The 14,744-nt window shown below is 30.4% G+C and overlaps 1 protein-coding gene across 2 annotated transcripts; it reads left to right on the top strand.

The window, feature by feature from the left end:
• The first annotated feature begins 414 nt into the window (after positions 1-414).
• LOC140447421 (angiogenic factor with G patch and FHA domains 1-like) lies at positions 415-11,437 on the top strand. Of its 2 annotated transcripts, none has more exons than XM_072540062.1 (8): positions 415-711; positions 765-986; positions 1,100-1,258; positions 1,494-1,575; positions 2,991-3,389; positions 3,807-4,011; positions 4,068-4,167; positions 11,170-11,437. In XM_072540062.1, the coding sequence occupies exons 1-8, from the start codon at positions 508-510 to the stop codon at positions 11,341-11,343; spliced, it is 1,545 nt and encodes a 514-aa protein (XP_072396163.1). In that variant the 5' UTR covers positions 415-507; the 3' UTR covers positions 11,344-11,437. The 2 variants fall into 2 exon arrangements, with proteins under 2 accessions (XP_072396163.1, XP_072396162.1); XM_072540061.1 differs by lacking the exon at positions 1,494-1,575 and adding an exon at positions 1,615-1,735.
• The last annotated feature ends 3,307 nt before the right edge of the window (positions 11,438-14,744 follow it).

Consider the following 14,744-nt stretch of genomic DNA (forward strand, 5'->3'; position numbering starts at 1 on the left):
TATGTTTCTGGCAGTGTCTCATAGACTTCTTTTTGAATACAAGTTCTCAAATTCTCCTATTCATTATTTATATTTGGTTTTGTACATTGTTGTTTAAGATATTGATAAAGTCTTTGGTAAAGACATAATGGTCAGAATTTATGTGAATTTAAATATTTATGCAAATATTTAAAATATGTACACCTAACTTATACTACATATAACACAAAAGTTGTTTTCTTATTCAGATGTAAAAGAAAACAAATAACAGTTTAAGATATATTGAAAACTTTCTGCAGTTATACAAAATTCATAGTCTCAATAAAGAATTTTTATTCATCAGAAAATTGCGAAATTGTACTCGTAGTCAGTACTAAACTCTATGACAATGACAGTTGACATATTCTTAACTGTTTTCTGTTTTATGTCAACAACTGGCAGATAAGTCATGTGGAATTAAATAAATAAAATGTTAATGTTATGACTGCTATTTAATTGTGAAATAAAAGCATTTATTTATAAGTAAAAATGGATATCGAAGTAGAACAGTCGGAAACAACTAAAACTAGTGACTCGTCGTGCAGTGAATCAGATATAATACAGAAATGTGATACGAATTTGAAGAGGAAACTACTGGAAGAGTTTCCAGAAGCCCTAGAATATATTAAGAAGCTGGAATCAATAATTAAGAAACATCTAAAGAAAATTAATAAACTACGGAACAAATTAAAGGTTTATACTCTAGTCTATTCAATTAATAATTATATACAACATATTGTTTGTAGGTAAAAGCTAGATGTAAAGAAAGTAGTACACAGACCGATCTAGAGGAATCATATTCAGTTACTGATAATACAGAGACTGTTGAAACTTCTGAAAACACTCAGAAGAGCCTAGTAGATGACATTAAAGAAGCAGCAGAAATTGCTATGCAAAAAACTGGGTTTGTCTATGAAGAAACTTCAGGACTCTATTATGACTATAACACTGGATACTATTATAATGCAGTAAGAATAAGTATTTATTTAATTTTCATTTATATAAATGTATGTGTAATTGAGATAGAGGCTCATTTGTACAATGTAGTGTTCTTATCTGATTAATTTAGAGCTTTTTGTAGGAATATGGTTTGTATTATGATGGCACCACTGGCAAGTATTTGCAATATAATTCTGAGACACAAACCTATGAATATCATTCCCAGGTGGCAGTACCTAGCTCAGATGCATGCAGAACAGAAAATACTATTCAAAAAAGGAAAAAGAAACATAAAATTAAAGTAAGTTTTGAATATTGGCTGACCTATAAATTAATTCCTAAATTGCTTGTTGTGGATTGTTCAATATGTAATATACAAGAGAGGATAATAACAACAAAAAAAGTTTGTGGATCCAAATAGGTAGATCTATTAACATAGAGCTACTTGATAAGGATTCTTGATCATTTTCTGTAAAATATTTTATTAATTCGACTTCGTTTTTTTATCATACTAATTTCAATCTTTTCTTTTTCAGGTAAAGACTTCTTCTGATATGGACGAATTATTGCAATCTTTCAATAAAATGAACATAAATACTCTTCGAACTAATGCCCTGGGTATGTATCATAATAAGTAACATGAAATTATTATTTCAGGCCAAGAAAATCTCCAGAACTGACAATGAAGATGGCCAAGAAATTGATAACATAGAAGAAGGTGAATGCTCCGCTAGTGATACAAACAGTGATGATGGAGAGGTTGATTCTGATTCTAGTGGTAGTTATTTTTTATTTTTGGTTTTTCTTAATAATATCACACCATTTACATAATTCAAATTATAAGAAAATTGTGTTATTTTATCATTTAAAGGAATAAAAATAATATGATAGTTAAACAACAATAATATATGAGGTTTTACAACATACATACATGATTTCATCTCATTTATTTTGTCAATATTGCTTTTGAGACATTTTTATCCCTTGCAAACAGTAATTCTGCATAAGATTCTCAAAATAGTGCAACTATAACATCTTTTTTCATTGCAAAGTGGCACCCCTTTTTAAATTTAGGAACCGGAAATTGGCACACAGCGCTAATTCTGCAATTAGGGTGGGTGGTAGATCAATTCATATCATAATTGTTGTTAATTTTGTTGTGCAATGTCTGTCTTGAGAGTATGTTCTGAATTAATAATAGAACAGCGCTTTTTTCTCAATTTAGTATCAAAACGGCTTGATAGCTTATATCTACCTATCCCATCCAGAAGCATCAAACACAATCAATGTCACTTTTTGTCTGATCAGCTAGTCTACACTGTATTTGGTGGACCTTTGCTGTTTTTTTCTATATTACTTTGTCTCTCTCTTCATCCCTGGAATGTAGAAATGGACCCATATTATTCTATTGATAATCACGGCCTGCGAAAAATCCTTTTGATTTTCTCGTTATTTGGTCAACATAGTCAGTTTTATGCTTAATTTTCTTGTTAAGATGCTTTTGCAAGTGTTTTATCTCTTCCAAAAAGCAGTTTTGCTTAAGTTTTTTAAAATAGTCTTAAATTTCAATTACATATGACATAATTTCTCATTGCAAAGTTTTGCTCTTTTTTTAAATCTATGAACAGTAAATGGCCACATCTAAACTATGAAGTAAAAGAAATATATACACTATGCTCAGTCTGCAGGTTGATCCAAGTCAGATTTTGCTATGTCAAACTTTTGCTTTTCAGTATGGACTCTTCATTGACTCCTTTAGTAAACACTTAATGGATGAAGGGGACAGTAGTTTACCTTGATTGAGTAGAGCGCTTCATGGTAACTCAGCACATTCATCTCTTGAAAATGGAATGTTCAAAGATTCTGGTTTGAATTCTTTCACTTGGTTTGACCTATGAGTGGTCATCATAAGAAATTTCAGAAAATACACTTTGCACATTCATTTTTATTAAAAAACCAAAGATTGTATGTTATTTTTAGTTATCTAGCATAAAAAAATGTATCAAAACATACCCAACTTTCTAATATTTCAGATATATCTAAAAGTTGGCCGCCCTGTATGCGCATCATAGTCGAATCCACAGAAATACCGGAATTAAAGAAAGGGTCACTACACATAATAACTTGCAGTGGAGGATCACTAGGTCGAGAAGGGGCGCATTCCATTCTTCTGAAAGACCCCAACGCCAGTAAACACCATCTAAAAATAACTTTTGACGAAAAAGGTGGACAGTACCAAGCAGTGGATCTGGGATCTAGGAACGGGACTTTGCTTAACGGAGTGAGAATGTCACCTTCCAAGCAAGAAAGCGATGCTATGGATGTAGTGCATGGCAGTAAGATCCAAATAGGCCAGACTGTTTTGTTGTGCCATATACATGAAGGTAATCAGACGTGCGGGCATTGTGAACCGGGACTTATTCAAGTTGCAGGTAGGTCTATAATCTAGAATGAATAACACTAGTTGTAGTTTCTTTAGAATATATAATCCATGGTAATCTAAATATTTTCTTACTTCTCTTATATATCTCTCTATATATCTGCATTTTTCTAGGAACCAAAAATATTTAGTATAAAAAAATTATAGCCAGCATTTTCTCAGGTGCAGCAGCCACTTATCCTATCAGATAAAATGAGAGTTGTAATAATCCAGTGACTGAACAATTTCCTCTATGAATTCGTTTAAACTGAATCGATTTACTTGAAATAGTGCTGATACGTGCTCTTACCCATGGGGTGGCAGTAGCTCAGTAGCCAACATACGGCGCAAAAAATTTTCATATTGTGCCGAAACATTTTTGCGTTAGATGAGGAACACCTATAATCAAATTCAATCATATCTATTTCAGAACCAGTACAAGGAAGAATCTACAGTTACAGCAAATCTACTAACCATAAAAAGGAATTAAAAGGTTTAAAAATGCGCTACGGTGTGTCGGAGTACGAAGGAGACTCTAAACTGGCAAGCGGATACACCGATCGAGCTCAAAAGAGAAGGGAAACTGTCGGGAGTCAAAATCCTCATGAAAAAACCCAAGTAGCTTCTGTAGATGAGTATGAGTACCGCATACTGTATATAGATCTCGAACATTTATATATTCTGTTTACAGGTCGATCAATAAAGAGAATAAAGGGTTCAAACTACTGCAGAAAATGGGATGGAAAGAAGGGGAATCGTTGGGCAAAACTGGCGATGGTCTTCTTGAACCGGTAAGTTTATAATTCAGATAGTTATTTCCTTTGTACAGTTGAATTTTTATTGATTGCTTGTGGAAAGAGGAACATCTTTTAATAACCTTAATAATTATGGGATAGTTCCCGAGAGTTGGCTGTATACCATATTAGTTAAAAAACTCAAACATCGAAGTAAAAACTTATGTTTTAAGTGGTATAATGTTTCAGTAAAAAATTAAAATCCAAATAGATTATCATAAAGTTCAGAACGTTTTCGTTAATCAGTTCATCTTCAGTGAACTTTTGGAGTACTTGGAGAACTAACCGCAAAACCAAACAATGGTTGGATTTAAATTGTAGATATACGTAAACATTTAAATTAAACGGCATAATGCCGATGTAAATAGATATAACTATCCGGGAACAGTATGTCCCTACTTGAAATAAAATTTCACATCCAAACGGGCATGCGTGAGTTTGCCAAGTCTTAAGTTAAGATAGGCTAAATAAAGACAGATTTAAGTGTGAGCTACTTCAATTACTTGAAAAAATCTGACCCCAACATTTTATATAGGTAATGAAATAATTAGAACTTTCCAAAGAAACCTCGTACAAGTTAAACAAAAAAACGTTTTCGAAAAAATAGTGCTCCCTGGTTTAATGATGACATACTAAAATTAGTACAAGAAAGAAACTATCACTACAAACGGTCTAAGATGTACACAAATAATAAACTTCAACTTTATAAAACATCTCCATTCAGAGAAAACATTGAACAGAGAAAAAGATAATTTTATCAAATAAAGATAACAGCAGCTGAAAATGATCCCAAAAAAATTTGGTTTATGCTAAACACCATAATACATAATAAGAAGCTAACAAAAAAACGAACAACTATTTCCAAACCTCTAACAGACAATTTAGTTATTGATGATCCTAACCTCATTTCTAACAAGCTCAACAATTACTTTGCTACAGTTGGTTCAAAACTTGCTCAGGCCATTCAACTCTCTGGATATGTTCCACCGGGACCACCATTAAAAAACAACATATCTGCTTGGATCTTCACAACAAAGAAGGAAATTAAAGATATAATAGATAAATTTATGGACAAAACTGCGTCTTGACTAGACAATTATCAACTGATACTGTTAAAGAGTTCAAGAGTGAGATACCTATTTATTTTAATTACATACTCTAGTAAATTTAACATTCACCACAGAAAGTGTTCTCAGTGCTCTAAAAATGGCAAAATTTGTTCCAGTATATATAGGAGGTGATTGCTCGATGTTTAGTAATTATTGACCTATTTCGACCTATTGTTAGGAATAAGCAGCAGGAAAATAGCTTTAGCAGTTGATCACATTATGTTTAATAATTACCTATCAGAAAGAGCCCCCACGCCGCATAGGATTAGCTTGGGCAGCGTTTGGTAAATTAAACTATGTATTTAAATCGGAACACAACTTATCTTCGTTAACAGAGTGAATTGTCAATTGTCCAATATTGAGTGTGGAATTCATCAGGGTCGATACTTAGCAAAACACTGTTCTTTATTTACTCTAATTAAATTTCAAAATTGCCATTAAGAGGTAAACTACAAATGTATGCCGATGATAATTGTATACTTTAGCAACATCCCAATGGGGCAAAAAATGATGTTGGATTTGACTTACAGATGGCGAAGAGAGGGTTAGATCATTATAAACTTACTCTTAATGCAGATAAATCAATTTACATGGTGATAACAAAGAAAGAAGAGTGGAAACAGTTAACTATAGCACTTGGATCAAGGCCTTTACAAAAAGTGGAATGCATTAAATATCTGGAACTGTACGTTAACCATAGACTTGCTTGGAAGTATTACGTACAACATTTATGCAAAAAATGTCACCTTGAGTAGAGGTTTTTGGAAGAGCAGCCATTTATGTAGAAATTAAAAATAGGAAAATATATATTACAGTTTAATACATAGCCATGTCACCTATTCATCTCTAATTTGAGAAAATTCCACGCATCGGCATAACCATCTTTATGCCCTTTGTGTGCTTTAAATACAGCTATAACAAAATCTTTAGATTACCTAGACCCTTTCCGACAAAAGAACTATATCTACTCGATATATATATATATATATATATATATATATATATATATATATATATATATATATATATATATATGAAAATTACTGAGTTCTCGGGAAGAACCGCGTTGAGAATTTAAAACTCGACGTTTCGGCACCCATTTTGGAGCCATTATCAAGAGTGATACGGTTCGGTTCGAGTTCGGGGTCTCAATCTGCCTACTCCCCTCACTCGAGACGAGTGACGACACTGAGGAGTAGGCAGATTGAGACCTCAGTGCCGAGAGACAGTTCTTGCAATATAGAACACGATACTGGTGCGTCTTCGAGTGAGGGGAGTAGGCAGATTGAGACCCCGAACTCGAACCGAACCGTATCACTCTTGATAATGGCTCCAAAATGGGTATATATATATATATATATATATATATATATATATATATATATATATATATATATATATATATAAGAAAAAAGAAGTACTTGTGACTCGTTTGGAAAAAATATATAACTGTTTTGGATGGGTTGGAGTCAATAAAAGGGCTATTGGTTAACTATTTTTTATCTCGAGCTTTCAATTGTGTTTATAATTATTATCAAGAGCTGCTAAAAAAGACAAAATATCTTACAAAGTTGAACTAGAAAGAAAAAACAATTTTTGTTAACTCACCAAATAAAATTAGTTTGGTAAATAAAAATTGCTGCTAATACATCTCAAAAATAATTAATATATTTTATATATTTTTCAGAGAAGCATTTATTAGATTAGGACATTTTTATATTAATTATTTTTGAGATGTATTAGCAGCAATTTTTATTTACCAAACTAATTTTATTTGGTGAGTTAACAAAAATTGTTTTTCTTTCTAGTTCAACTTTGTAAGATATTTTGTCTTTTTTTAGCAGCTCTTGATAATAATTGTAAACACAATTAAAAACTCGAGATAAAAAATAGATAACCAATAGCCCTTTTAATGACTCTAACCCATCCAAAACAGTTTATATATATATATATATATATATATATATATATATATATATATATATATATATATATATATATAAGAATAAGAAAAAAGAAGTACTTGTGACTCGTTTGGAACAAATATATAACTGTTTTGGATGGGTTGGAGTCAATAATAGGGCTATTGGTTAACTATTTTTTTATTCTCGAGCTTTCAATTGTGTTTACAATTATTATCAAGAGCTAAAAAAGACAAAATACTTACAAGGTTGAACTAAAAAGAAAAAACAATTTTTTGTTAACTTACCAAATAAAAATTAGTTTGGTAAGTAAAAATCACTGCTTACATGTTCAAAATATTTAATACAAAAATGTTTTTATCTAATAAATGTTTCTCTGAAAAATTTTTATAATTTTGAAAACATTTTTTTTTTAATATAAGAATAATTGAATTTATAAATAAGTTCAAATAGCAACCAATTACAAATAGCCTCAATGTCATAAATGCCAACATAAAATTTTTATTTTTGACAATTATATTGCCAAAAGTAAAACTTCGTTTAAACATTCTTTTTTGTTTAGTAACAAAAAGAAGAAGATTTATTCACCCTTGACAGATGTCTGAAAGAATGTGATAGATATATGGAGAATTAAATATGACATTTTACAAGTTTTATATATAAATCATAAAGAAAGAATATAATTATAAATTTTGCTTAAATTTTGAATTTCAGATCTTTTGTTTAAACTCTTATCATTTTTGCTAATACAAACCATTTCCAAAAAAGTCCTTTTAAATTTATTACTTTCACTACATAAAATTTTAATGTTATCAAAATCCATAATATGGTCTTTATCGATTACATGTTCTGCCAAAGCACAAGATGGTTTTTTAATTCTGCAATCACTTTTGTGAGAAATAATGCGATTTGAAAGATTTCTTCCGGTCTCACCAACATATTCAGCCTCACACTGAGTACAACTAATGCTGTATACTAAATTCGTTTTTTCAAATTTGTCTATAGGATATTTAGTTTTAGAATATAAAGATGAAATAGTTTTGATGTTCTTTGTTGCTATTTTTATATTGTCAATAACCTTTAGTGTTTGTATTAATTTAGGTGTTAATGATGGTATAAAAGGTAGTGAATGATAATAGATGTTCTGATTGTTAGATACAATGTTTTGAGATTGAGCAAAAAATGGTGTTAAATTATTTATATTACCAATATTAGAAAAAAGCATCCTATGTAGCATATCTGGAGGATAAGAGTTTTCAATTAGAATATTTTTTAATAACTGAAGATCTTCCTGTAGATAATCTGGATGAGAAAGTTTTAAAACACGTTCTTTTAATCCTGTTATAAGGTTCATTTTCATCTTATTTGGATGGTGAGAGTAATAGCTTATAAATCTATTACTACATATGGGTTTTCTGAACCATCTGGTTTTCAACATACTGTCTGTATTTCTTACAATTCTCATGTCAAGGAATGGTAGAGAATTATCTACCTCTTCCTCAACTGTGAATTGTATATGTTGATTATGACTGTTGAAAATGTTGACTGTTTCATGAATTTTGTGTTTAGGAAGTGCCAAAACTAAATCATCTACATATCTCTTAATAAAAGGAATGAAAAAAGTGCAATTACTGATACAATCACTGATAACATCATCCATGACATAGCTACTTAGAATGGGTGAAAGACTAGATCCCATAGGACTACCAAAAATTTGTTTATAAAATACACCATTAAATATAAAAATATTAGAATCAAAAACAAAGTTGATAAGTGTTTTGAAATGTAATAAGTCAATATTAGTGTGTTGTGAAATCTCATTCCAATGTTTTTCAACACTACTTATGATTAAATCTAAAGGCAAATTAGTAAAAAGAGATGTTACATCAAAACTAACTAAAACATAATTTTGTGGTAATTGGAAATTATTAATGAAAGAACTAAAATCAAATGAATCTTTAATGTAAGTAGTGTTGAAAAACATTGGAATGAGATTTCACAACACACTAATATTGACTTATTACATTTCAAAACACTTATCAACTTTGTTTTTGATTCTAATATTTTTATATTTAATGGTGTATTTTATAAACAAATTTTTGGTAGTCCTATGGGATCTAGTCTTTCACCCATTCTAAGTAGCTATGTCATGGATGATGTTATCAGTGATTGTATCAGTAATTGCACTTTTTTCATTCCTTTTATTAAGAGATATGTAGATGATTTAGTTTTGGCACTTCCTAAACACAAAATTCATGAAACAGTCAACATTTTCAACAGTCATAATCAACATATACAATTCACAGTTGAGGAAGAGGTAGATAATTCTCTACCATTCCTTGACATGAGAATTGTAAGAAATACAGACAATATGTTGAAAACCAGATGGTTCAGAAAACCCATATGTAGTAATAGATTTATAAGCTATTACTCTCACCATCCAAATAAGATGAAAATGAACCTTATAACAGGATTAAAAGAACGTGTTTTAAAACTTTCTCATCCAGATTATCTACAGGAAGATCTTCAGTTATTAAAAAATATTCTAATTGAAAACTCTTATCCTCCAGATATGCTACATAGGATGCTTTTTTCTAATATTGGTAATATAAATAATTTAACACCATTTTTTGCTCAATCTCAAAACATTGTATCTAACAATCAGAACATCTATTATCATTCACTACCTTTTATACCATCATTAACACCTAAATTAATACAAACACTAAAGGTTATTGACAATATAAAAATAGCAACAAAGAACATCAAAACTATTTCATCTTTATATTCTAAAACTAAATATCCTATAGACAAATTTGAAAAAACGAATTTAGTATACAGCATTAGTTGTACTCAGTGTGAGGCTGAATATGTTGGTGAGACCGGAAGAAATCTTTCAAATCGCATTATTTCTCACAAAAGTGATTGCAGAATTAAAAAACCATCTTGTGTTTTGGCAGAACATGTAATCGATAAAGACCATATTATGGATTTTGATAACATTAAAATTTTATGTAGTGAAAGTAATAAATTTAAAAGGACTTTTTTGGAAATGGTTTGTATTAGCAAAAATGATAAGAGTTTAAACAAAAGATCTGAAATTCAAAATTTAAGCAAAATTTATAATTATATTCTTTCTTTATGATTTATATATAAAACTTGTAAAATGTCATATTTAATTCTCCATATATCTGTCACATTCTTTCAGACATCTGTCAACGGTGAATAAATCTTCTTCTTTTTGTTACTAAACAAAAAAGAATGTTTAAACGAAATTTTACTTTTGGCAATATAATTGTCAAAAATAAAAATTTTATGTTGGCATTTATGACATTGAGGCTATTTGTAATTGGTTGCTATTTGAACTTATTTATAAATTCAATTATTTTTATATTAAAAAAATGTTTTCAAAATTATAAAAATTTTCAGAGAAACATTTATTAGATAAAAAACATTTTTGTATTAAATATTTTGAACATGTAAGCAGTGATTTTTACTTACCAAACTAATTTTTATTTGGTAAGTTAACAAAAATTGTTTTTTCTTTTTAGTTCAACCTTGTAAGTATTTTGTCTTTTTTAGCTCTTGATAATAATTGTAAACACAATTGAAAGCTCGAGAATAAAAAAATAGTTAACCAATAGCCCTATTATTGACTCCAACCCATCCAAAACAGTTATATATTTGTTCCAAACGAGTCACAAGTACTTCTTTTTTCTTATTCTTATATATATATATATATATATATATATATATATATATATATATATATATATATATATATATATATATATATATATATATATATATATATATATTAACCCACCTAGCCTTCGATCAAGGTCTGAAATAAATTGTGTATTTAGCATTTCTATAAATGACATTTATACTTCAGGGAATAAATTTGTTTTAAAACACTTAAACAATTTAATAAATTATAAAATTCAAGTTTCAAAACTTTCTCACAGATCAAACCGACATCAAACGAAGGCACTACGGGAATCGGAGCCGCCAATACAAAAGTGACTTCAATTCCGACTGAAACAAAGAAACAATCTATTTGGAAGAAGACCAATGAGAGGTTTCAGAAGCTGCCCGAGTCCAGCGATGCATTTGACGTGGATACAGACGAGTTGAGTTGAGTTGAGTTTTATTTAATAATAGTAATTTACTTATTTTACTCATTTTTAATATATGTGCAAAGTTGTTTCTATTTATTGAAGTTAATAAAAAGCATTTTTTTAAAATTTTGAGTTTCGATTTTTTTAACCTGTATATAACAATTGAAACAAACTACAAAGATATTAGTATTAGAATAATATTAATAAATATTAAATATATTTACAAAAGGAACATTTTTATTCTGGAGATAGAAAGAGAGAGAAAATATATCTTCTGTCTCTCTCTTACCTATGTCTTACATATGTAATGATTTTGCCGATTCACTCCCGTACAAATTTCCAACGTCGAATGCGCGTATAGAAGTATAATTCAAAAATCTCTCTATTTCTGTTTGGCAGCTTTCAAGGGTGCCCAGGAGTTGGGTAATAAAAAAATTAACCCGAACATACGTTTGGTCTTGGAATATAAGGAAGACGAAGAATAATTCGAGGTCTAAATACGTTCTCTATGCGACGGATCTCAGATATTTTGAAGATCACAACGGCGAACTTTGGGAGGTAGATCTCTAAACGGAGGTACTGAAGTGAGAAAGAAAAAAAGAGAATTGTACAAACTGAAAGAAAATAGACAAAAAATATAACTAAATGAAAAGAAAAAGGACTCCAACTTATCTTTGCTTTGAGTGACAAGGAAAAGTCAACGATCCTAAATTTTAGGGAATTTATAAACAAATAAAAATATCAATAGAACAAACAAATAAAATATTTTGCTAAAATGTCAAAAAAAGGGAACAAACACTTATAAGACCTTATTTGGTCTTAATAAAAAATGATTAGAATTGCGTATTTGCTGTCCATGTGAAGGTAAGTTCACTTACCTTAATAATACAGTTACCAAAATTATACAGTTACCTAATAATTGTGTTTTTGCTAAACTCACTTAACTGGTCTTAACTTAATGTCAATTACATAATGATACCCTCAAACATATTTCTTCATAAAAATTTAAATCATATTTCTCTCAATGACCTGGTAAAATATTTTATTTAAAACGATGTAAATAATAAATGTTATTAAAAAAAATGAAAAATTAGAAATTACCTTGGTCATTATCATATCATGATATTTACGTACGAGAATTTATCCCTTATTACAATGTACCTACAAATTGAGAGTAGTATTCGCTCCGTGCGTGACCATGGTAGGGGTACTTTGAAACGATGCCAGCGTGCGTAGCGGCGAAATATGACAAAATTGGCCCTACCTTTTTACGCATAAATTTTATCAAAAATGTGTGCAAATACATATTGCGTATTTAATTGTGCTAATAATAGCAAAAATAGTAAGTGTAGTTTTTATAGGTTCCAAAAGATTACATATAAATTAGAGAAAAGAAAAAGATGGATCCGTGCTATTAATATGAAAAAGTAAATATCACATAACTTCATTTTTATGCAATTGAAATAGGAAAAATTTAAATAATTTACCTTAAATGATATTTTATAACGCTTCAAGCTAACTGCAGAGTGCCTGATGACTTTAGCTTTTATATTATAACTTTTACTATTACTGTTTTTAAATATATGCTCTTTCACGTGAAAAACTTGATTTGCCAGTACTAGATTTTTCCCTTTCTTTTCCGTTTGTGGTTGAAAAGATATATTATGATGAATTTTGAGAAACCCAGTTTTTAATACTACATTTATTTTGTACATAAACTAAAAAAAATATAATTAAAAAGTTAATTATTAATAATTGTCAATTTCGCATGTATTTAACAATGTCAAACATATGTCATATGTTTAACCTGAAAAGTGGTAGGTCCAAAACTGTCAGATGAAGGTGGTAGGTGTCGCGTCAGTCAGGCACGGAGCGAATAAAAAAAATTAATTTTATTAAAAATCCTTTATAAAAGGTATATAATTTAAAAACCCAATCGGGCTATATCACAAAACGTTTTCGGAATCTATATTCCATTATCAGTGTCTAGGTATACATGTATTGAGCCACTAAATATGTAGGTAAAACCCCGTTAAAAATTGTTTGTTTAAATTTAGTTTACATTATGTGGTATTAAATATTATAATGTTAAAGTTACCAGCGGATTTGGTAACATGGCGACGTATGACTCCACATGAAGTTGCTGGTCCTGAGACGATGTGTCTACGAGGACCTGATGTTGCTTTCATGAGGTGCAAGTCGCGAGGCGAACATAGACACGGACCATTACCTACTACAAGCTAAACTAAGAGCTAGAATCTCCAATGCAAAGAAAGAAAAAGGAGTTAAAAAGAACAGGTTTAAAGTAGAAGCGTTGAAGAACCCTGAGATAGCTAAGAGATTCGAGGAAAGTCTCGAAAGCAAGCTGGAAAGCATATTGGAAGAAGAGGCAATTGAAGTTATCGGAAGGCAAAAACGTAAAAAATTAAGGTCAGACTGGTACGATGAGGAATGCGCACAAGCAACGCAAAGAAAAAATCAGGCATATAGAAGATTCCAAGGGCGAAGAACGAGACAAACAGAGGAAGAGTATACGCAGCTGAGACGAGAAGAAAAACGAATATTAAAAAAAAAGAAAAAAGAGCACCCAACTAAAAGAACTAGAGAACTATAAGGCACAAGCAAAAACGCGAAAGTTCTATAAGAGGATTAACCAGAACAGAAAAGAATTCAAACCTAGATTATCAATCTTTAGAAATAGAACAGGGGAGATCATTGGTGATCAGGAGCAGATACTAGAAAGATGGGCAGAAAACTTCGAGAAAAGGCTGATATAAGAGGTGAGACAGGTCTCCACGAATCAGAAATCCAACTCGAGGACATTGACGATGAAAGAGAGAAAGACAACATCCCAATAGTGGTAGAAGTCATCCAAGCTATACAAAAATTGAAAGAAAACAAAGCTCCTGGGGCAGATGGCATTCCTTCAGAACCTTTAAAAGCATGGCAAAAAAACCTGACATACTGTATATATAGACTGGTAGAACTAATCTGGAAGCAAATAAAGTTGCCAGAAGACTGGAATGTAGGTATAATTGTACCTATCCACAAGAAAGGAGATCAAAAAATATGTGACAACTACAGAGGAATGACCCTCCTAAACGTAACATACAAAATATTGGCATATATTCTTTACGACCGACTAACGGGATATTGTGAAGACATAATAGGTAAATATCAGTGTGGGTTTCGTAAAGAAAGATCAACGACCGATCAAATATTCCTTCTAAGGCAAGCTCTGGAAAAAACATGTGAATATGGCATTGATACTCATCACCTGTTTGTTCACCAAAAGAATGGGACTAGAGGTTAACACTAGTAAGATGAAGTATATGAAAGTATCAAATTATATACAAGCAGCAGAACCCGAAGATCTAACGATCGGAACATTTACTTTCGAAGGAGTAAAAGAGTTTATATAC

The sequence above is a fragment of the Diabrotica undecimpunctata genome, chromosome 8 (genome assembly GCF_040954645.1).
Source record: "Diabrotica undecimpunctata isolate CICGRU chromosome 8, icDiaUnde3, whole genome shotgun sequence".
In the NCBI taxonomy this organism is placed as follows: Eukaryota; Metazoa; Arthropoda; class Insecta; order Coleoptera; family Chrysomelidae; genus Diabrotica; species Diabrotica undecimpunctata.

Bases quoted from the DNA above. Each gene is read 5' to 3' on its own strand.
- LOC140447421 (XM_072540061.1), top strand. From the start codon at position 508: ATGGATATCGAAGTAGAACAGTCGGAAACAACTAAAACTAGTGACTCG. The intron at 1,736-2,990 runs GTAGTTATTTTT...CTAATATTTCAG, and splicing joins GGTTGATTCTGATTCTAGTG to ATATATCTAAAAGTTGGCCG. The intron at 4,168-11,169 runs GTAAGTTTATAA...ACTTTCTCACAG, and splicing joins GCGATGGTCTTCTTGAACCG to ATCAAACCGACATCAAACGA.